General features: G+C 36.2%; 1 protein-coding gene and 1 pseudogene across 1 annotated transcript in view; both read right to left on the reverse strand.

Annotated features, from left to right (window-relative positions):
• Slc25a24 (solute carrier family 25 member 24) overlaps positions 1-24,576 on the reverse strand; it is a 51,081-nt gene that overhangs the window by 16,539 nt on the left and 9,966 nt on the right. The window contains exons 2-5 of the mRNA XM_026379619.2: positions 18,000-18,126; positions 15,370-15,457; positions 6,552-6,663; positions 5,084-5,242 (exon numbers count right to left, since the gene is read on the reverse strand). Coding sequence (XP_026235404.2) covers positions 5,084-5,242; positions 6,552-6,663; positions 15,370-15,457; positions 18,000-18,126 — 486 coding nt within the window. The remainder of the gene's footprint in view (positions 1-5,083; positions 5,243-6,551; positions 6,664-15,369; positions 15,458-17,999; positions 18,127-24,576) is intronic.
• LOC113175359 (DNA repair nuclease/redox regulator APEX1 pseudogene) lies at positions 3,928-4,869 on the reverse strand (annotated as a pseudogene).

Genomic DNA, 24,576 nt, shown 5'->3' on the forward strand with positions numbered 1-24,576 from the left:
TTGTTTTTTGTTTTTTGTTTTTACTGATTGTTAAAAGGAAGTTATTTATCAGTAGCTTTCTTTCTTTCTTTCTTTCTTTCTTTCTTTCTTTCTTTCTTTCTTTCTTTCTTTCTTTCTTTCTTATTTTTACACAAATAGAGCACAATTTTTCATTTTTCTGGTTGTACATGATGTAGGGTCACACCATTTGTGTGATCATACCCATGCATAGGGGTAATAATGTCCATCTCATTCCACCATCTCCCCCCGCCACACACCCTTCCTCCCCATTGCTCAATCCAAAGTTCCTCCATTCTTCCCTTGCCACCCCCTATATATCAACATCCACTTAACTGAGAAACCATTCGGCCTTTGGTTTTTTGGGGATTGGCTTACTTCACCTAGCATGATATTCTCCAACTCTGATCATTTACACGTAAATGCTATGATTTCATTTGTTAAGGCTGAGTAATATTCCAAAGTGTATATATATCACAGTTTCTTTATCCATTCATCTATTAAAGGACATATAGGCTGTTCCCACAATTTAGCTACTGTGAATTGAGCCACTGTAGACATTGAGGTGGCTGCATCATTGTAGCATGATGCTTTTCAGTCCTTTGGGTATAGACCTAGGAGTGGGATAGCTGGGTCAAATGGTGGTTCCAATCCATGTTTTTTTCCTAAGGCATCTCCATACTACTTTCCAAAGTGATTGCACAATTTTGCCATCTCACCAGCAATGAATCAGTGTACCTTTTCCCCCATACCTTCGCCAGCACTTATTGCTGCTTGATTTTTTTGATAATTGCCATTCTACTGGCGTGACGTAAAATCTTACAGTAGTTTTTTGATTTTCATTTCTCTAATTGCTAGCAATGTTGAACATTTTTTCATAAATTTGTTAATCACTTGTTTATCCTCTTCTGTGAAGTGTCTGCTCATTTCCTTAGCCCATTTATTGATAGGATTATTTGGGGGGGGTTTTTGAGTTCTTTATATATCCTAGAGATTAGTGCTCTAATGTTCATATGGTAAAAATTTGCTCCCATTCTATAGGCTCTCTCTTCTCTTCAATAATTTTTTTATTTTGCTGAGAAGAAGCTTTTTAGTTTAAATCCATCCCATTTATTCATTCTTGATTTTACTTCTTGTGCTTTAGGAGTCTTGTGAAGGAAGTCAGGTCCTAAGTCAATATGATGAAGATTTGGGCCTGTTTTTTTTTTTTTTTTCCCTATTAGGTGCAAAGTCTCTGGCCTAATTCCTAAGTCCTTGATCTACTTTGAGTTAATTTTCTGGTGGAACTTTTTGGATCCTCTAAGTATAGAATCGTGTCATCCCAGCAAGTAGTGATAGTTTGAGTTCTTCCATTCCTGTTCATATCCCTTTATGTAGGGTAAGAGAGAGAGGTTTAATTTCATTTTGCTGCATATGGATTTCCAGTTTTCCCAACACCATTTATTGAAGAGGCTATCTTTTCTCCAATGTTTGTTTTGGGCACCTTTGTCTAGTATGAGATAACTGTATTTATGTGGGTTTGTCTCCACATCTTCTATTCTGTACCATTGATCTATATGTCTATTTTGGTGCCAATAGTATGCCATTTTTGTTACTATAGCTCTATAGTGTAGTTTAAGGTCTGGTATTGTGATACCTCCTGCTTCACTCTTCTTGCTAATAATTGCTTTGCTATTCTGGGCCTCTTATTTTTCTAAATGAATTTCATGACTGCTTTTTCTATTTCAATGATGAATTTCATTGGGATTTTGATTGAAATTGCATTAAATCTGTATAATGCTTTCATTAGTATGGCCATTTTTGACAAATTTTTTAAAAATATTTTTTAGTTGTTGATGGACCTTTATTTTATTTATTTATATGTGGTGCTGAGAATCCCAGTGCCTCACACATGCTAGGCAGGCACTCTACCACTGAGTCACAAGCCCAGCGCCACATTTTGACAATATTAATTCTGCCTACCCAAAAACAAGGGAGATCTTTCCATCTTCTGAGGTCTTCTTCAATTTCTTTCTATAGAGTTTTGTAGTTTTCGTTGTAGGTTTTTTTTTTTTTTTAACCTATTTTGTTAGGTTGATTCACAAGTATTTTATTTTATTCTGGCTATTGTAAATGGGGTAGATTTTCTAATTTCTCTTTTAGAAGATTTGTCACTGATGTACAGAAATACATTTGACCTATGGGTGTTGGTTTTGTAGCCTGCTACTTTGCTGAATTCATTTATTATTTCTAGAAATTTTCTGGTGGAACTTTTTGGATCCTCTAAGTATAGAATCGTGTTGTCAGCAAGTAGTGATGGCTTGAGTTCTTCCTTTCCTGTTCATATTCCTTTAATTTCTTTCATCTGTCTAATTACTCTGGTTAGAGTTTCCAGGACTATGTTGAATAGAAGTGGTGAAAGAGGGCACCCCAGTCTTGTCGAAGTGTTTAGGGGGAATGCTTTCAATTTTTCTCCATTTAGAATGACATTGGCATTGAGCTTAGCATAGATAGCTTTTACAACGTTGAGATATGTTCCTGTTATCCCTAGTTTTTCTGTGTTTTGAGCATGAAGAGGTGCTGTATTTTGTCAAATGCTTTTTCTTCATCTATTGAGATAATCATGTGATTCTTATCTTTGAGTCTATTGATGTGATGAATTACATTTATTTATTTCTGTATGTTGAACCAACCTTGCATCCCTGGGATATACCCCAATTGATTGTGGTGCATTATCTTTTTAATATGTTTTTGTATTCAATTTGCCAGAATTTCATTAAGAATTTTTTCAGCTATGTTCTTTAGAGATATTGGTCTGAAGTTGTTTTTTTTTTTTTTCCTTGAAGTGTCTTTGAGGGTTTTGGTATCAGACTAATATTGGCTTCATAAAATGAGCTTGGAAGGGTTTTCTCCTTTCCAGTTTCATGGAATAATTTGAGGAGTTTCGATATTAGCTCTTCTTTGAAGGTGTTGTAGAACTCAGTAGTGAATCTGTCTGGTTCTGGGGCTTTTCTTTGTTGGTAGGTCTTTGGTAGCACCTTCTATTTCATTGCTTGAAATTGATCTGTTTAAATTGTGTACTGATTCAGTTTGGGCAGATCATATGACTCCAGAAATTTGTTGATGTCTTCCAGATTTTCTATTTTACTGGAGTACAAATTTTCAAAATGGTTTCTAATTATCTTCTGTATTTCAGTAGTGTCCATTGTGATATTTTCTTTTTCATCATGAATTTTAGTAATTTTAGTTTTCTCTCTCCTCTTCATTAGCATGGCCAAGGGTGTAGCTATTTGCTTATTTTTTTCAAAGAAGCAACTTTTTGTTTGGGCAATTTTTCTGTTTATTTTGTTTCAATGTCATTTATTTCTGCTCTGATTTTAACTATTCCTGTTTTCTAATACTTTAGATGTAGATTTATTCTTCTTTTTCTAGGGCTTTGAGGTGTAGCGTAAAGTCATTTATTTGTTGACTTCTTATTCTTTTAAGGAATGAACTCAATGCAATAAACTTTCCTCTTAGCACTGCCTTCAGAGTGCCCCAGAGATTTTGGTACCTTGTATCAGTGTTCTCATTTACCTCTAAGAATTTTTTAATCTCTACTCTCATTAGTAGCTTTTGCTTAATGTTTTCTTATTAAAAAGGGAGGTGAGCTGGGTAGATAGCTCAGTTGATAGAGTGCTTGCCTCACATGCATAAGACCCTGGGTTCAATCACAAGCACCATACAAAAAAAAAAAAAAAAGTGGAAGGGTGGGGAGGGAAAGAGTGTCCATAAAACAAAAACCTTGGGCTTAAAAGGAAACTTAAAAGGAAACTTTCACAACAGCATGGTTGAAGGATGCATATTCTTACAGAAGAGAAATTAAATGCAGATTTCTCTAGAGAGCTGTTGAAGAAGGAATAATTCAGTGGGGGAATTATTTCCAAGGCTCAAAGTGATTTTTGGGAGGTGTCACAGTGCTAGGTATAGCATGGTGGGACAGTGATCACTGCCAGGGACCAGGGCGGGGCATTAGAAGAGATCTTGCTGTTGTACAATGAAGGTAAAAGAGAGTGGAACAATAAAAAGTCACCAAGGTGGTAACCAACTTCTTGGCCCAAGTATTCATCATGTAAGTTTAAAACCTATAGACATAGGCAGTGTTGGGGTAAAGGTATCAGAGGCTGTCAGCAAGCACCACCCAAAACTATAGGCTCCCATGCAGTGAAACTGGCATTTTTTTAGTTTTGTTGTTTTTTGTTTGATTGTGTGCTTCCCCTGGGGTTATGAAGGTTAACTTCTTCATGAACCACACTGAAGTCCCCGCATAGCATAAGGGGCCTGCTGAAGCCAAGCCCTTCAGGCCTGGTGCTGCCAGTACTCCAGTCTTAACAGACAGCTGCCTGCATTAGGTACATAAGCCGCCAGTACAACTGTGTCAGATTCCACCACAATCACAAGGCCTTCCTCCTCACCAATGCCGTAACAGACTTTGAGCTAGCACTGGCTGGAAAGTAGACCCATGCTGCACCATCTATCCTTGTCCAAAGGAGCTGATCATGACTGATGGAATAGTCTAGGCTGCTCTTGAAGTTCAGGTAGTAGTCTGTTCTTGCAACATTTGGTCTCTGGAAGGCACATGGTGTTTGAGGTTTCCTCCTTTACTGTGTCTAAACCTTTCTTCTTAATCCAGGCTCGAGGCTGATTCACATTTCAGGAGCAGATCTTGAGTGCCGCCGATTTGCCAGTGGGTGAAGTTTTTGGATATGGAGGGTCTTCCTATAGAACTGGGCCATCTTCTGCTGCCTCTTTTTCGTTTTTCTTTGCTTCCACCTTACTCTTCTTGACCTCTGGCTCTGTCTTGGGCTCCTCCCCATCTTCTGCCACTGCTCCCTTTTCCCCATGTTTTGGCATCCCTGTAAGGTATGACCACTGGTATGTATACCATGTTGCCCACTGAAGCAATATATATTTTTTTAATTTTTTTGCTTCAGTCTGAGCATGGCTCCTCCTTGAGATTTTTTAAAAGGTATTGAAGACTATTACTGAGAATTTTTTAAGCTTCTATTTCAAAACACCCACACTGCTCATTGATTTAGAATATCCTGATGAAGGTCACGAAGCTCACCTGCATCATGACTTTCAGGCGATCCAAAGGGGCGGTGCTTGTTCGGGAGACCGCACCCGCAATGCCTCCTGCCAGAAGCTGCCTCCACCACTGTCCAGACTTCTTCTCTTCTTCTGTGAATTCATCTGGAATAGTCAAACTGTCCCCTATGTCAATTCCCTGCGAAAGTGGAAAAAAGAGTATTGTGTTCCTTCAATTAAGAAGACAATCCCACAAGTTCTTTTGTTATAGAGAAGAATTGTTATTTCACTGTTAAGATCAACTTTCCTCCTTAGAATTTATAATGAACCAGTTTGGAGCACAGGGATAAAGACAGTCTATTCACCCAAAACATAGTTAAGTGTTGGTTTACAAGAAATTAAAATTAACAGTGAATGTAAATAAAACCAATAATTTCAACTTTTTCTTTTTATAGTTCGAGTGACTTCTATTGGTCTAAACCAGAATGAAATGGCATTTTATCAGTTACAGTGGATTATTTCTAGTTATAGCCACTTTTCATAAGACTAGAAAACCATAACCAATTGGTGATAATATTTTTTAAGAAATTGATTTAGGACTGAAGGTGTAACTTCATGGTTGAGCATCTGCCTAGCACATGCAAGGTCCTGGGTTTGATCCTTCTCATAGCAAAGAAAAAAAAATGTAAAAGATAAAAGAGAATTGGTTTGTTGCTGTGCAAGGCAGCCCATGCTTGTAGTCCCAGCCACTTGAGAGTCTGAGGCAAGAGGATCCCTTAAGCCCAGTAGGCCAACTTAGGCAACAAAGGGAAACTTTGTCTCAGAAATAATATCTACCTTATACTCATATCACCATACATGCTTTAAACATGCAAATGAAACTATGTATGTGAATATCCTTAAATTCCTTTCTTATATTGACTATGAATATTTTATATGTCTGACTTGTCATTTAAAGCATGCAATAGTTTCAATTTAAAATTTAGCCAAGAGGAACATTTTTTAAATCAATGTGATGACTCACATTGATTCTTTTCAAAGTTTTATGGAATACAAACAGGTGTGAAATGCTAAAAAGATGAGCCTAAAAGATTTTGTAGCATTCAATAGTTATTATAAATGCCTTAAGCCAGAGGTAAATCAAGGAAGTCTAACTGAACAAGTCCAAGTTTCAGAAGGGATTTTTGGTTTTATTATCAATGACCAAAAAATCATGAGGTGTTGAGATGATTTAGGCAACATAGTATCTATGAAAAGTAAACGTCTATGATTTTCAGACTTCTCTATGGCAGAATACTTAAATGCCATAAAGGCTGAGCAACTTATTCATGAAGATGGTACTTTCTCTGAATTTTGTAAATGCCTATTTATGTAGTCTTGGGGTTTTAAAAGCTATTCTACAAATCTTAGCTACTAGGACTGGGTATCCTGGTCCCATAAATATTCAGAGTGTTACTGGGTGCTAACTATATAACTTACAGCTCCAAACAATTACAAAGTGTACTTACAGTAGAATGTTTCCAGAAACGGATGATTTCCTCAATGTCTGTAACAGGGTTAAATAGGAAGTAGTCCCTCCATTCATTCCAGTCCACTGTCATGGTCCCATCAGCATCAATGCTGAAAGTAATAAAAAGTGATTGAAGAACACAATAAAATTCATGAATAAACCTAACATTATTGGCCATTTTAGAGAATGAAAATTTCTGTTCCAACTCATTAAATTTTTTAAAAATCCCATTCACAATTATACATTGTTGAAAAGAGAAGCCAGCATTTTATGGTCCTTTCAGGTAATTTTAACTGTCCTAGATAAACATGAACCAAAAAATTACAGAAAGAGTTCATTAAAGACTACCTTCAATACTCTATCAAACTCAAAAGTCAATAACCTATAAATCACAAAAACTAGATAATAAAAATAAAAGGAATGTTATGGTTTGGATATAAGGTGTCCCCCAAAAGCTCCTGTGTTAATGCAGGAATATTCAGAAATGAAATAATTAACATTATGTGAGCTACCAATCAATACAACCCAATCAATATATCCTAGTTTGAATGGACTAACTGGGTGGTAACTGTAGACAGGTGGTGCTTGGATAAAAGAGGTGGCTCAGATGCCTTGGGAGTGTTCATCTCCCCTGCAACACTCCCCACCTGCACCATGCATGCTTACTGGTGCACATCTCTCTCTTTCTCTCTCTCTCTCTCTCTCTCTCTCTCTCTCTCTCTCTCTCTCTCTCTCTCTCTCCCCCTCCCTCCCTCCCTCCTCTCTCTTCTCTCCCCCTTCCCCCTTCCTCACCACCCCTCTCCTTCCTGGTCACCTTGAATAGAGCAGTTGTCCTCTGCCATATCCTTCCACCATGATATTCTACCTCATCTTGAGTCAGCCAACCATGAATGGAACCTCTGAAATCAGGAGCCAAAATAAACTTTTCCTCCTCTAACTTTCTTGTCAGGTATTTTGGTCACAGCAACAAAAAGCTGACTAACACAGGGAGGCAGTAATGAATGGATTCATGATCCATTCTTTCTTGCCCTGGCTCAGGAAAATACATATTTTTTTATGAGTGCATTTTAATTATACAGAATAATGATTGCCATTATAGCATATTCATATGTTCAAATAACAAACTGTGACCATGTTCACCCTCCACTATCTTCCTTTACCTTCCCACCCGCTACAGAAGATATTCTTAATGTTTTGTTACAACATTTGGGTATGATTTTGAAACATACTCAAAATATGTTATCAATTTCCTTCCACAACATCCACCACATTAAGAAGATTAGCAGTGGGGCTGGGGATGTGGCTAAGGGGTAGCGCGCTTGCCTGGCATGCCTGCGGTCTGGGTTTGATCCTCAGCATCACATACAAAAAAAAAAAAAAACAAAGATGTTGTGTCCCCGAAAACTAAAAAATAAATATTAAAAAAAATTCTCTCTCTCTCTCTCTCGCTCTCTCTCTCTCTTAAAAAAAAAAGAAGATTAGCAGTTATTATAAGAAATCAAACTCTTGGGCTGGGGTTGTAGCTCAGTGGTAGAGCACTTGCCAAGCAAGTGTGAGGCACTGGGTTCAATCCTCAGCACCACACAAAATAAATAAATAAAACAAAGGGTATTGTATCCATCTACACTGAAAAAAAATTTAAAAAAAAGAAAGAAAGAAAACTGTTGGCACATGCATCTTAAGGAATCCTGGTACCTCATTTTCAACTTTAACATTGTAATCCTAAATATTTATCGCAAACTACTTGCTTGTTTTATAAGCTTCTTGAAATAAGGTCATATGTATTTGTTTTCTCCTAAGAATAAAACAGAATTGTGCCAGGATTTTTATTGTCTTGTTCCCTAAGTTTCCCTAGCTCTCAAAGTGGTTGGCAGAGATATGGTGCTCATTTATTTGTTGAATTAATTGAAGTTTATGAAAAAAAAGTTTTGGTGTCCCTTCAAATTTTATTCTATAATTTATACAGAAATGATACATAAAGATGGTAGCCAAATAAAATGCAATTTTCAGACATTTATTATTGTGTTTTCTACTACCATTGTGTATTTTTATCTGCATATGTGAAATTACACTTAAACTTTTACTTGTCCCAGCACGTAAGTATTAACCTTCTAAGCCTGATGTGGTGACACATGCCTATAATCCCAGGGGATCGGAAGGCTGAGGCAGAAGTATGGTAAAATCAAAGCCAGCCTCAGCAACTTAGTGAGGCAAGGCCCCAAGCAACTTAAGACCCAATTTCAAAATTTAAATTTTTTTTCAAATTAAAAAAAAATACATTTTTTTTTAAAGAGCTAGAGATGTGGCTCAGTGGTTAAGCACCCCTGGGTTCAATCCCTGTTACCAAAAAGGGGGGGGAAAAGTATTAACATTCTATTTGTGCATGAAAACTCTAGTAGCTATTTAGAACATTGTTCTGGGTTAAAATTTGTAGCCCTATCTTTATCACTATTTGCTACTTTAATACCTCTCAGCCTTCACACATGAGTATCCTCTACAAGGCAAGAATTTTTGTTGATTTTATTCACTGGTGAAACCAAAATGTCTGGAAGGATACCTTATACAGAGTAAATATTTACTGAAAAAATAAATGAACTTCAAATTCTGAAGTTTAATGCCACAGAACACTTAGTGTTGACAAGCTTTTAGATAAGATAGTCTCACTGTGAATTTAAGTTGTACTTCTCTTTAAATTACTAAAGAGGTTGAGTATCTGTTACCACATTCATTTACTATTCATATTTTTCCTGCCTGTTCATGTCTTTTAGTGAGGCAAGGCCCCAAGCAACTTAAGATCCAATTCACAATTTAAATTTTTTTTTCAAAATTAAAAAAATAAAATTTTTTTTAAAGAGCTAGAGATGTGGCTCAGTGGTTAAGCACCCCTGGGTTCAATCCCTGATACCAAAAAGGAAAAAAATAAGTATTAACATTCTATTTGTGCATGAAAACTCTAGTCACTATTTTTAATGAGTTTGTCTTTTCCTCATTCACAGTTCTTTATGTAGTTGATTCCAGTCTTTCAAATTATAACCCGGAAAATACCTTCTCTTTGTCCTTTCACTTGACTTGTTGTAGTGGCTCTTGATTTTAATGCAGCTGAATTTACCAATATTTTCATTTTTGACTACTACCTTGCCTTATTTTTAATAAATTCTTCCCTACTCGGAGATAAGGATAATACTTTCTTTATTTTTATTTTTTTATTTTTTTATTGGTTGTTCAAAACATTACAAAGCTCTTGACATATCATATTTCATACATTAGATTCAAGTGGGTTATCCATTTTTACCCCAAATACAGATTGCAGAATCACATTGGTTACACATCCACGTTTTTACATAATGCTATATTAGTAACTGTTGTATTCTGCTACCTTTCCTATCCTCTACTATCCCCCCTCCCCTCCCCTCCCATCTTCTCTCTCTACCCCATCTACTGTAATTCATTTCTCTCCTTGTTTTTTTTTCCCATTCCCCTCACAACCTCTTATATGTAATTTTGTATAACAATGAGAGTCTCCTTCCATTTCCATGCAATTTCCCCTTTCTCTCCCTTTCCCTCCCACCTCATGTCTCTGTTTAATGTTAATCTCTTCCTCCTGCTCTTCCTCCCTGCTCTGTTCTTAGTTGCTCTCATTATATCAAAGAAGACATTTGGTATTTGTTTTTTAGGGATTGGCTAGCTTCACTTAGCATAATCTGCTGTAGTGCCATACATTTCCCTACAAATTCCATGATTTTGTCATTTTTTAGTGCAGAGTAATACTCCTTTGTGTATAAATGCCACATTTTTTAATCCATTCATCTATTGAAGGACATCTGGGTTGGTTCCACAGTCTAGCTATTGTGAATTGTGCTGCTATGAACATCCATGTGGCAGTATCCCTGTAGTACTCTCTTTTAAGGTCTTCAGGGAATAGTCCGAGAAGGGCAATAGCTGGGTCAAATGGTGGTTCCATTCCCAGCTTTCCCAGGAATCTCCATATGGCTTTCCAAATTGGCCGCACCAATTTGCAGTCCCACCAGCAATGTACAAGAGTACCCTTTTCCCCACATCCTCGCCAGCACTTGATGTTGTTTGACTTCATAATGGCTACCAATCTTACTGGAGTGAGATGGTATCTTAGGGTGGTTTTGATTTGCATTTCTCTGACTGCTAGAGATGGTGAGCATTTTTTCATGTACTTGTTGATTGATTGTATGTCCTCCTCTGTGAAGTGTCTGTTCAGGTCCTTAGCCCATTTGTTGATTGGATTGTTTGTTATCTTATTGTCTAATTTTTTGAGTTCTTTGTATACTCTGGATATTAGGGCTCTATCTGAAGTGTGAGGAGTAAAAATTTGTTCCCATGATGTAGGCTCCCTATTTACCTCTCTGTTTCTCTTGCTGTGAAAAAACTTTTTAGTTTAAGTAAGTCCCATTTGTTGATTCTTGTTATTAACTCTTGTGCTATGGGTGTCCTATTAAGGAATCTGGAGCCCGACCCCACAATATGTAGATCGGAGCCAACTTTTTCTTCTATTAGACGCAGAGTCTCTGATTTGATATCAAGCTCCTTGATCCATTTTGAGTTAACTTTTGTGCATGGCAAGAGGAGGGGATTCAGTTTCATTTTGTTGCATATGGATTTCCAGTTTTCCCAGCACCATTTGTTGAAGATGCTATCCTTCCTCCATTGCATGCTTTTAGCCCCTTTATCAAATATATGATAGTTGTAACTTTGTGGATTAGTCTCTGGATTAGTCTCTATTCTGTACCATTGGTCCACCGGCCTGTTTTGGTATCAGTACCATGCTGTTTTTGTTACTATTGCTCTGTAATATAGTTTGAAATCTGGTATCACTATACCGCCTGATTCACACTTCCTGCTTAGAGTTGCTTTTGCTATTCTGGGTCTTTTATTATTCCATATGAATTTCATGATTGCTTTATCTATTTCTACAAGAAATGCCGTTGGGATTTTGATTGGCATTGCATTAAACCTATAGAGAACTTTTGGTAATATCGCCATTTTGATGATGTTAGTTCTGCCTATCCATGAACAGGGTATATTTTTCCATCTTCTAAGATCTTCTTCTATTTGTCTCTTTAGGGTTCTTTAGTTTTCATTGTATAAATCTTTCACCTCTTTTGTTAGGTTGATTCCCAAGTATTTTATGTTTTTTGAGGATATTGTGAATGGGGTGTTTTAAAACCTATATTCCAATAAAATAGATGATAGTGAAGACATCAATAAATTTCTTACGTCATATGATTTGCCCAGACTGAGTCAGGAGGATACACACAGTTTGAACAGACCAATATCAATGGATGAAATAGAAAAAACAATCAAAAGACTACCAACCAAGAAAAGCCCAGGACCGGATGGGTATACAGCAGAGTTTTACAAAACCTTTAAAGAAGAATTAATACCAATACTTTTCAAGTTATTTCAGGAAATAGAAAAAGAGGGAGCTCTTCCAAATTCATTCTATGAGGCCAACATCACCCTGATTCTGAAACCAGACAAAGACACCTCAAAGAAAGAAAACTACAGACCAATATCTCTAATGAACCTAGAAGTAAAAATCTTCAATAAAATTCTGGCGAATCGGATACAAAAACACATCAAAAAAATTGTGCACCATGATCAAGTAGGGTTCATCCCTGGGATGCAAGGATGGTTCAATATACGGAAATCAATAAATGTTATTCACCACATCAATAGACTTAAAGTTAAGAACCATATGATCATCTCGATAGACGCAGAAAAAGCATTCGACAAAGTACAGCATCCCTTTATGTTCAAAACATTAGAAAAACTTAGGATAACAGGATCTTACCTCAACATTGTAAAAGCTATATATGCTAAACCTCAGGCTAGCATCATTCTGGATGGAGAAAAATTGAAGGAATTCCCTCTAAAATCTGGAACAAGACAGGGATGCCCTCTATCACCACTTCTATTCAATATAGTTCTCAAAACACTGGCCAGAGCAATTAGACAGACAAAAGAAATTAAAGGCATAAAAATAGGAAAAGAAGAACTTAAATTATCACTATTTGCGGTTGACATGATTCTATACCTAGAAGACCCAAAAGGGTCTACAAAAAAACTACTAGAACTAATAAATGAATTCAGCAAAGTGGCAGGATATAAAATCAACTCACATAAATTAAAGGCATTTCTGTATATCAGCGACAAAACTTCTGAAACGGAAATAAGGATAATACTTTCATCTACCCCTAAAAGTACCGTAGTTTAACTTTCCTGTTTTGGTTGATATTTGTGTAGTGTGTGAGGTAGGAATCCAATTTCATGTTTGTTTGGTTAACCATTTATTGCCTAGTTTTTCCTTCTCCCAGAGATTTGCAGTTTCTTCTCTCAAGTGACAAATCCAAACTACAAATGGATCTATTCCCAGAATCTCCATTATGTTCCTCTTATCAATTTGTCTATTTTGGTAGTAATATCATAATTATAGCTTAATAATAACTCTTGATATCTAATAGGTCAGCTCCCAGTTCCATGCAGTTCTTCTAGGTTATACTTGAGCCTCAAATTTTGATATAAATTTTAGACTTAGCTTGACAAATTTTTCCCCCAAAAACCACATAGGTTTTGAATATTACCAATTGGAGAGGAGCACATCTTCTCCGTACTCTTCTTTACTATCATTAATAAAGTTTTTATCAGTTCTTATAAATGTATCATTTGAGGCATATTGTTTTTTCCTTGTAGCCGACTCAGTATGCTAACATTTTCTTTAAATTTTTACATTTATATCATAAATCATAATGTCCCATAATTTTCCTCTTTCATTAATTTGTTTGTTTTTGATATAATGGTTACAGTGGTTCACAGGAAGTTCTGAAGAGTGCACTTTTACACTCTGGAGGTGTTTTAGTTCTGTTCTTTGATAGTTTTCAAGAACTATCTGGGGCTAAAGTTTGCTTTATGAGAAAAATTTTAAATACGGATGAAATTTCTTTAATCGTTTTGGTACATTTTGGCTATTTCTTTATGATACAGTCTTGGTAAGTTATATTTTTATAGAAATTTATCTATTTCACACATTTTCAAATTTATTTGCATAAAATATTCATAGTATTTTATGTTTTTAAATTTCTGATGTATCTATTTGCAATTAAACATATTTACATCTCATTTTTCTTTTTTCCTCAATCTCTCCAGAGATTTCTTTTTCAACACCAACTTTGCCTTTTTTTGACTTTCTATCTAGTTCTACTACTGTCTTTGTTATCTCTTCCTTTTATCCTCTTTGAGATTATCCTGATTTCTTTTTTAAAATATTTTTTAAGTTATAGATGGACATACTACCTTTATTTTGTTTACTTATCTTGATGTGGTGCTAAGAATCGAACCCAGAGCCTCACACTTGACAGACAAGCACTCTATCCCTGAGCTACAACCCCAGACCAAGATTATCCTGATTTCTTTCCCCTAACTTAGCACATTAATTTTCAGCCTTTACCCTTTTCTAATAAAAGGTTTAAGATTATAAAATTCCCCCTAAGTACCATCTTAGAAATATCCCTCAAGTTTTTTTGTTTTCAAATCAGTATAATTCTTGAATTTCCATTTAATTTCCTCTTTGACTTCTAAGTTATTGAGTACATGTCATTTGTGGTATTTTTTTTATGGCAGATCAAGCTAACTAATATACCTTGATCTATTCTGCTACTTGGATTTAGAATTGGTATTATCTTTAAAGACATCATAGGGAATACAGAAATATGATTTCTGTTTTTAGATCAAGAAAAAAAATCTTCACTTTTTTTGTGCAAATGCAACTTTAGAAGCAGATTTTTATATGCTCAATATCCCATGGTCAACATTCTTTGTATCTCTTTTTCATGTTTTAGTTTTCTACTTATCCAGGAAAGCCTCTATTATCCAGTGCTAACAAAAATAACTCCAGGCACAACCTTGAGATTTCAAACCCTCCTGTTGGACAGCTGCTTATAAAAGAAATTCTAAACAGAAAGGAAGAAAATGCTACTGTATTTTCCTGTAAGAAATATTGTATTTCTATGAAGTAATATACAGATATAAAAAGAAACAAATTTGATAATAAAGCCACTAATAAGAAACTGAAAACATAAGACTGAAAACATTCAGGAGAACATTAATATAATGTAAGCATCCTTTCCTGTTTTCTTTTATCATGAAAAAATTGGTACCTGCCTTGTGTTTATAACAAAAGAGTATTTGAAAGCCCCTATACTTCAGAGGTTATGGCTCCATCCTGTGAAATAAAACATTTGCATTTGTAAAGGTTTAACTTACTAAATATTTGAACTGGACAACAATATTCAAATTGGCATCTCTGTGTTCTTTAAGTTTAAATCAGTACTTCTCTGCAAACTAGGAAAGCTTTGGAATATTTTTACCCAGTCACATGTAGATTAAATAATCTGAAGAATCTGCTAGACTCCTTATCTTGAAACATCCAGTTCTATTGTCACATTAGGAACCAAATGGAAGAAAAAAAAAAAGAAAAGAGAAATGCAATACCCAAACCCTTGGCTCATTATCTCTAGATTTAACACCTTATTACTGTCCTGCTGCCCCTGAGGTCTTGCAAGAAAGAGTGCACTCTGAGCATCCCTCTCCAGTTCCTGCATTGTAGATAATATACAAGTGCATACAAATGAACAGGGAGGAAGAGGAATGATTGATGCTGGATGTATGTAATGAGGAATGGTGAGGTTCAGGGAAGTGTTTTAAAGTCACACATACAAATGCAGTTCTCTAAAGCAGGATATTAAAATGATAGTAAAAAATAATTGTCAACACAGTAAAGAGCTTACCTTCGAAGAATCAACTCTGCTTGTTGTTCAGAAATAGTTAGACCCAATATCTTGAGGGACTGGACAATTTCTGAAGCTTCAATTTTTCCTTTAAGGAAATGAAAAGATTATAAACTTAGAACTAACAACTACCTTAGAAACTTTGAATTTCAAATCACTTATTTAAGAGAAAGTTTGAAAAGACGAAGGCAAAACTATGCATTTAGGTAAATCCTATGTTTGCTTAAATACAAAATATAACATCAATATGCAAAATTTAACAAATACATTAAACAAGTTTAGACATACTATTTCTTTCAGTAATCATAACAGCCTTGTAGATAATAATGATTTTCCTCTGAAGAAGAAGCTCAAGTGGTCTCACCAAGTGATGTTATTAAGAAATAACAGAACTGAAATTCAAATCAAGATCTTCCAACTCTCAGGTATATTCAATTAAACTAGGATTCATTTAAAAAATCACCATATCCATTGTTTAACAAATGACCAGACATTTATCATGCACAACGTTATATTATCCAATTGGTTAAAGACAAGTAGAAAATGAAGAAATGGAACCAAAGAGTGTGGAGTATTTTTTGAGAAATCCAGCAGTAAAAATAAAGAGAGTAAGGTAAGGAAAACAACGGGAGAGAGAAAAATTTTAGTGTTAGGGAAATCAGACATATTTATGTACAGGAGAACAACCAGAAGAGGAAAAACAAAGTATAAGCAATAAATGTAAGCGGACTAAATTTCCCTTGAGCAGCTCAGACTGAGAATCCAAAGACTGATCTACATGAACTAGGACATAACAAACAGAGGTTCTTCTGTCAAAGCAGCATTAGTAGCAAACTTCTCAGGAAGAGACAAAGACAAAAATCACTGTTAGTGGTGAAAGGAAAGACTTTAACTAAGGCAGGGATTCTAAAGAAATGACAGGATTCTGAGAAAATCAAGAGGAACCTGGACAATACAAGGACAGTAAAAGGCATGAACTGTTAACAGCGAAATGCTTCAAATAACATTCTGATAATTCTCCTTGATAACCACACTCTTGGAAGATTTACACTTAATTCTTGTTATTCATAGCAGGCAATGGCAAATGCTGAATTAGCAACTATTGAACCATTGCTCCTCTAGAAAATTCAGGGTTAAGTTCCTATCATCTTCTAATCACATCTTCATCAACTGACCAATACCTAACCTTTTCTCATGTGTGTTTCTGTTTAAAGACATGTCATTTCTTGGAAACCCAGTAGCACTTAACCACTGAGCCACACCTCCAGCCCTTTTTTACTTTTTATTTTGAGACAGAGCCTAACTTGCTGAGACTGGCCTTGAACTTGCGATCCTCCTACCTTAGCCTCCAAGCTGCTAGGATTATAGGTGTGCACCATAGTGCCCAGCAACATTGAACACTTGTAGAAATTTATCTAACATGTATTTTCTCCACAGCCTTCTGGCCACAAGGAACACAAGACAGTACTTCAACTCTACTTTTAGGGAACATTTTGAAAAGCAAAAAATATCCCCGTAAAAAGTACAAGAACACAAAATACATTGTTCAAAATAGACCTTGAAAAGGACATGTTTATAGTCTGAGAGTTGAAATAAGAAGGCAGATGTCACCTTCTCTCCCTCAGCTAGGAATGTACATATTGAGCAGCTCAAATATTCCATTGCTTTGCACACGCCCACAAATGGCTGGGAGTGCTGTGAATATACATTTCAGGGTTACTTTTAAGGCAAATTCACAAATACAGAGTTCATGAATCATGAGGATCTACTCTACGTGCTTTGCTTTAAAGAAGTCTGCTAAATAAAAATATGAACCTATCATGAGAAACTGTTTCAAAATATACCAAAAAAAGTTAAATTAAGGAACTGGGGTTGTAGCTCAGTGGTAGAGCATCTGCCTATCATGCTTGACGCACTGGGCTCGATTCTCAGCACCACATATAAATAAATAAAATAAAGGTCTATCAACAACTAAAAATATTTTTTTTTAAAAAAGACAAATTAAGGGAACCCTTCACATTTACTAAAATTGAATCATTAAAATTTCATCTTTATGTCCTGTTTGACTCCGAATTTTCTGAAATGGACAACTGATGTGTGCATAATTTACACATGGGGATAACTGACAGCTGATTATCAGGCAACTGATCCTAAGGAAGCTTCATCTCCCTCTTGGCTATTATTCTACATAGAGAAGCCATAAGCCCAACCAAAAAAGGTACATAGCTAAAGGTCTACACACTATTTTTTTTTTCTAATTTTCAGGATCAGAGATATCTTCTCTAAATTAATTCTGTCAAAACGACTATCAAATGTAAGATAATATGAAACCTTTTCAAATTTTAGAATATTCAGTGTTCATGCCAAAAGAATTATTATTTTTAACCAATCAAATCATCGTAAAGTTCCATAGTTAACATTATATGTCAATAGACAAAGCTATCAACAGCTTTCTTCACTAGTACTATGATTTCTACATAAAAATCACAATACTAAAATATTTTTATTATTTTAAACAGGTATTAGTTGCTATCTTAAAAGAGAGAGACTACATTTGCATCATTTTAGACTCTTGGAAACCTGAGAAGTAGTTCTTCATAGTTGATGAGGAATAGAAGAAAAAGACACACCATCATTATTTTTGTCCAGACTCTTGAATGCCAATTTCATTTTTTTCTCATGGTCTTTAAGGTACTTCATAAATTCTTCAAAATCCAGCTTCCCATCTTTGTTGATATCTCCAGTAACAAAAATTTTCTACACAAAAAATAAGAGATATTTTATTGCTAATATGGATTAAAGTATTAAATTATATACATACTTCAAATAGATATGTTCTCTTCCTACAAGATTAAAGGAACATTTTTTTGCCATTATGTCATTATCCATTATCACATAGGCCTGTAATAAAAGCAACTATTCCACTTGACTTGAGATTAAACACAGAATTTAAATGTCTAACATAGAATTTTCCCCTTTGATTACCAAAATTAAATATTCTTTTCCTAAGGATGATATTTAGAAAAGCTGTCATATCAAACTATCTACTTTTATATTAATAGAAATAACTGTTTTCAATTAAAAAATAAGACCCTATGCTATTTGATATCACATGTATACCCTTGCTACCACCAATTAAGATATTCACAATCAACCACCCAAAGCTTATAAATTTTGTTGGGCTGATGTTCATGCTTATCTGGGTAAATAACACTCACTGAATCGCTTCAAGATAGTATAATGATCAGAACTATAACCCTAGACTCAGAAAGATCAGAACTTGGGATCTGCAACTACAGCTATTCTTGTAGGGAGATTTATGGTTTAAAATGCATAATTAGGAAAGAAGAAAGGATGTCAGTAAATAATGGGTCACTGAAGCTCATCTCAATCTCAAGAAACTTATAAAAATAAAATAAACAAAAAGAAGGTGAAAGAAAAAAAATTAAGAGTGAAAGAAAACACTACTGAGAGGGTTAGCAAGGTCATGAGAAGCTGTTTGAAAATATCAATAAAATTGATAAACTCTTGATATTGGCAAGTAATCAATGTCAGAAAATAAAGATAGAAATACCTAGACATTAGAGACACTAAAGATATTAAGAACAGCTTTATATCAAAAAATATATAAATGAAATTATAGAAAAGTGCCTAGAAAAAGAGAACTTATTAAAAATTGGCTTAAGCTAGGCTCAGTGGCACCTGTTATCTCAATGGCTAAGGATCACAAGTTCAAGGCAAGCCTCAGCAACTTAGCAAGGCCCTTAGCAACTTGGAGAGAACCTGTCTCAAAATAAAAAATAAAAATAAAAAAACACAAAGAACTGTAGATGTAACTCAGTGTTTATACAACCGTAGGTTCAATCCTCACTACTAAAAAAAAAAAAAAAAAAAAATCATTGACCAAAGACAATAGGAGATCTGAGTAGTCTTATAAATATAAAGAAATATCACCTGTAATTTTAAAGCATTCCCATGAAGAAAAATTCAGACCCACATGGTTTTAACAGTAATATCTAACAAATTTTTAAGAAAGAAATAAAAATACCAATTTTCCAGAGAATTGAAAAGGTGGGAACATTTTCAAATTCATTTTATGAAGGAAGTGTACTCTTGATTCCAAAACCTAACAGGAATGCCACAAAAAAAAAAAAACAAAAAAAAGGAAACAGAAAGCACCATCAATTAAAATAGTCACAAAACTCCTAAAAATGTTAGCAAATCAAACCTAATACTAAATAAAACAGAAAATATACTATATGTGTATGCATGTACACATGTATATATATATATATATATATATATATATATATATATATAATGAATAAGGTGAATATATTCCAGTAAAGCCAGGTAGGATTAATTTTTTTTTAATTTAACAGAAAAAGAGAAAGTCATATGATTATCTTAATTAGAATTTGATGATTTCAACATCATTCATGGCTAAAAACTGTAAGCAAACTAGAATTAAAGACATGCTTCCTTAGCCTGACAAAGGGTATCTCCAAAGAATTCTAGCCTTTTTTGAATTAGCTGGTTTGTGATTGTCTTATCTACATCCTAAATGGCCTTGATTAAAATAATATCAATTACTACTAACTGTCTTTAAAGCAAATTCATTTCTATTAATCACTGGAAAATAATTACTACAAATTGATTCATTTTACAAATCAGATTAAGAATAATGTTCACCTAGAAATAATTTCCTGATTACTCAAAATATAAACAACAGTGTGCAGTGAGCAGGGCTGTTCCTGGGTGGACCGCATTCCTAGTCTTGACTGGTTTCATCTGTGTGTGAACTATGAGTGCACCAGTAAAATCTAGATCCAGAGGAAGAGGAGATGGTCTAGAAACTTGCAGTACAAATTAAACCTGTGATTGCTCTAAAGAACAGGGATAAAAGAAAAAATTCTCAAGAGAAACCACCACAAAGTCAGGGAGGAGGAGGAGGAGGAGGGGGGGAGGGGGAGGGGGAGGGGGAGGAGGGAGGAAAAGGAGGAGAAAGAGGAATAATTGTGGTTGAATTTGAAGGAGAACCTGAACTTAATGTTGACTGCCTGGAAATGAGTATAAAAAGTATTGAATGTGGGGCTGGGGATGTGGCTCAAGCGGTAGCGCGCTCGCCTGGCGTGCGTGCGGCCCGGGTTCGATCCTCAGCACCACATACAAACAAAGATGTTGTGTCCGCCGAGAACTAAAGAATAAATATTAAAAAATTCTCTCTCTCTCTCTCTCTCTCTCTCTCTCTCTCTCTCTCTCTCTCTCTCTCCCTCCTCTCTCACTCTCTCTTAAAAAAAAAAAAAAAAAAAGTATTGAATGTGAGGGTGAAAATAGCCCAGCTGTGAAAGAGAGGATTCCACCTTATCTACAGTGTGCTAAAATTCCAGAAATAGGTGATGTACAGTCATAAGTTAAAACAAAGACAAGCTGAAGCCATACATGTTATTGACTCATTAAATTTTCTCAATAAAGTTTTACAATTTTCTCTGAAAAAAAAACATATTCAAGATTTGCATGACCCAAAAGAAAATGTCATAGCATTTATGAATCCCATCTATGTACTTAAGTTTCAACTAAGAAGTTCATATTTTGGTCAATGGAAATATTAGTGAACACCTATAATTTGGAAAGGGGATTGAAATTGCAACCTTTCTTATAGTAAGTAGACTTCCAGAGGGACAATCACCTGATGACTCTAATTTAACAATAATATAAAAAACTAACTTGTCCCTTTTGAATTATCTAGCATATTACTCAGTGAAAACAATGAAATCCAACTAAAAGAGTAAACAAAAACTATTTATTGTGACTAGGTATAGCAGGGAAGTTAGCATCCATTGGACATGATTGGCTGGTGGAGTAGGAAGGCTACAATAGGAAAGGGAGGCTCGGGGTTTTCCCGGATTGGAGGCTGTGGGCACAGGGAAGCTGTAGGCCAGATAACAAGAGGTAGAAGCATCCTGTGTGATTGTTTGAGGCTGCATATTTGGCCTTCTCTGGTTGGTCCTAAGTTGGTCCTAAGTCAGGATGAAAATTAACTAAGCTGTCAGGGTGAGCTTTAGGAGTCTTAAATTAACTGAATCCCAGCCATTTGGGGCTGAAAGTTACAGAACTTACTGCTTAGTTTCCTGGACTGTCACAGGAAATAGAAATCTGACTTTCTACAAATCTGACATAAACTGGTTTCCTGGTCTGTTTACTTTAGATAAGGGGCTGGTTTCTTGGGCAGGTTGTTGCAGGCATAGTAAAGAGCAAAACAAAACAGAGTATCATTCAAAAAACCCATTAGATAGTTACCAAAATAAAAACTTTCTCTTGCATTTTAACAATACAATGTAAGTTTCTATCTTTTCTCTAAATCAGTTGACTGCTAAGTTTATATAAATGAATATCCTACTAGGAAAGCTAGAGACATGTGAAACTGAGAAATCATGAAGAACATTCAACTTTAAAAGGAAAAGGAAAAATACTTCAGGGTTTGGCTTTCTTTTGTTTTTTCAGGAATTGGGAAACCCAAGTGAACTATACAGAGAAAATGTTTTGGACTGAACTGTTCCAGAGACAATATCCACTCCAGGCCTCTGTGATCACAGAAGTGTTCCTCAGCTATCCAGCACTGTGACAAAATACCTGAGAGGATCAAGGTGGAAAGGTTTATTTTAGCTTAGTTTAGGTCCATGGTCCCTTAGCCCTCTTGCTTTTGGCCTGTGGTAAAGCAGCGCATTATCAAGGTGCTGAGCTACTCACCTCATGATGGCTAGAAAGCAAAGAAAGAAAGAAAGGCAAAGGTCCCAATATCCCCTTCCAGGGTACACCCCCATATGAGTGGAAAACTTCCAAAATGTCCCACATTTTAATGGTTCCACATCTCCCAATAGCACCACAGCCAGGACAAAGTCTTTAACACACAGGCCTTGGGGGACAATTATCCAAACCATAGCAAAAGTTGAAGAAACCGGGATGCAGTGCTTGGTGTATGGAAGGCGTGTGAAATACAATTGATACTGACTAAATAGATGTTTAAAATAAAGACTCCCAAGTTCATGTGGCTAATAGGAAGAGTTTTACTAAATTTTAACATGACAGAACTCAATAGACGTTCTTATGATCAGAAAGTACCAGTTGTCTGAAATAAATTCACAGTCTTTACTCTCAAGGGTCAAATATCAAAGAGCAAATATAATCAGAAAGTAATAATTATAGACAATAATTGTTTCCAGGGAGAAAATAAGTTGGAAATAGAATTATTGGAAATAAGTTAGAAATAGAATTATTCACAAGGCTGTACATATTGAGAAAGAGCCCTGTAATTTAGCCTGTTAGAAAGAGAAAGATTCACAAAAAAATTATGTCCACGCTCAGTCTTAATAATTAAGGTCTGATAATTAAAGCATGATTGAGGAAACCTCAGCAGTGGTGAAAACCCAAGAACAAAGCCACTCAGACTATCCCCCTTCCAGGAAAAGAAACCAAAACCTAACATGAGAGAACTTCCAGCAACCACTCCACTGGCCACACAGGTAGCAAGATTCTTCCAGTCCCCAAACCCCAGAGGGAGCATCTTGAGCCACTTAGGCTACTAAAGACAGGTGGACACCTTGAGCCAACAACTGGAAAGTAACCCCAAATTGGAAATTTTAGTATAGCTAGGGAAAAAACTGAGATGCTTGAGAAAAGTATTGACTGCGTTGGGTTATTCTTAATAAACAGTAACTTTGGTAGACCCCAGGAACACTAGAGGCTTGGGTCAAGCTTGGGAACATGGAAATTTGGCTTTACAGCTCTCCCAGAGGACCCTCCAGGGCTCCTAGCCACAGCATCTCTCTGATCAAAACACCAATGAAGCCCACCTCCTCGTCCTCCTTCAGGTTTTGAACGACCCCTAGGTCCTCCAGGTCTTTCTGAAGTTCAAGGATGTTCAGGGTCCCATCTTCATTGTAGTCCAGGTACCAAAAGAGATTATCACAGAGATCTGTGCCTCAGGAGGCAGGAATGGTCCACCATGCAGTCTCTGCATCCCCCAGAGGCAGAAGTTCCCAGAAGTGAGTTAAGGAGAACCTCTGCCCCCCCCCCCCCAGGAGTGCAGTGAGAAAGACATCTAAGATAGCAGCCTCCAGGGAGCTGCCAAAGACAAAGCACCTCTGCGTGTTCCTATGCAGAAAGGAGGAGGTTTCCTAAGAAGCAAGGTGGCAAGGCAAGTGAAGGGCCGAACTCACTGGCCAACACTATGGGCCACCAGAAAGGGAGGCCATGGAGTTCAGGCCACACGACCAGGTGAGATGACCACATGCTTTCTTTCCACTGCAGGTAGAGCTGAGAGGGGACAACTCCTGAGCTCCTTCCTCCAGAAACTTCCAGAGACCCCAGCATAGGGCTGTCTAAAAAGTAGAGCTTACTTTTTCCGAAAAGTAGGTATGAGTGATGGGACTTGAGACTGGCAGGCAAATGGCCAGGGTTAAAGTCCACCAATTCTTTTTTTAAGTTAATAGGTCACAAATGTCTAGAAATCCTTTTAGGGTTGAGGTGCTAGAGAATTCCTGCCAAAAGATTGGGAACTGAATGAAAATCTGCCCTTGTGGGCCCTTCCTTCTGTGATCCCCCATTCCCACCTCCCATCTGCAGAGAGCGGTGGTATTGTTTTCTTCTTTCTTTTCACTCAGTATCTACAATGGTTTCAGTCAAAGCCACTCTATCCTGAACAGCTATTAGAGCACAGGGGGAGGATAATCTCAGAATGGACAGAAGTTCAGTAAACTGGGGTCCCACGGAGAAGGTGGGAGATACTCAGAAACAACATCTGTGGCTTTTTAACCCCCACCCTCCAGAACCACAGGGGCCCTGGCTTCCTCTGCATGTTCCCTCTGCATGTTCCTCCTTCCTTTTCCACTGGAAGTGTGGGGGTGCAATGGTCACTGTAAAAAATCTCCACTTGTTGTGTAATTTATTTTCCTAAATAATATACTCTTTTATTTATTTATTTTTTTATTGGTTGTTCACAACATTACAAAGCTCTTGACATATCATATTTCATACATTAGATTGAAGTGGGTTATGAACTCCCAATTTTTACCCAAATGCAGATTGCAGAATCACATCGGTTACACATCCACAATTTTACATAATGCCCTATTAGTAACTGTTGTATTCTGCTACCTTTCCTATCCCCTACTATCCCCCCTCCCCTTCCCTCACATCTTCTCTCTC

The sequence above is a fragment of the Urocitellus parryii genome, chromosome 11, assembly GCF_045843805.1.
Source record: "Urocitellus parryii isolate mUroPar1 chromosome 11, mUroPar1.hap1, whole genome shotgun sequence".
NCBI classification, from domain to species: domain Eukaryota; kingdom Metazoa; phylum Chordata; class Mammalia; order Rodentia; family Sciuridae; genus Urocitellus; species Urocitellus parryii.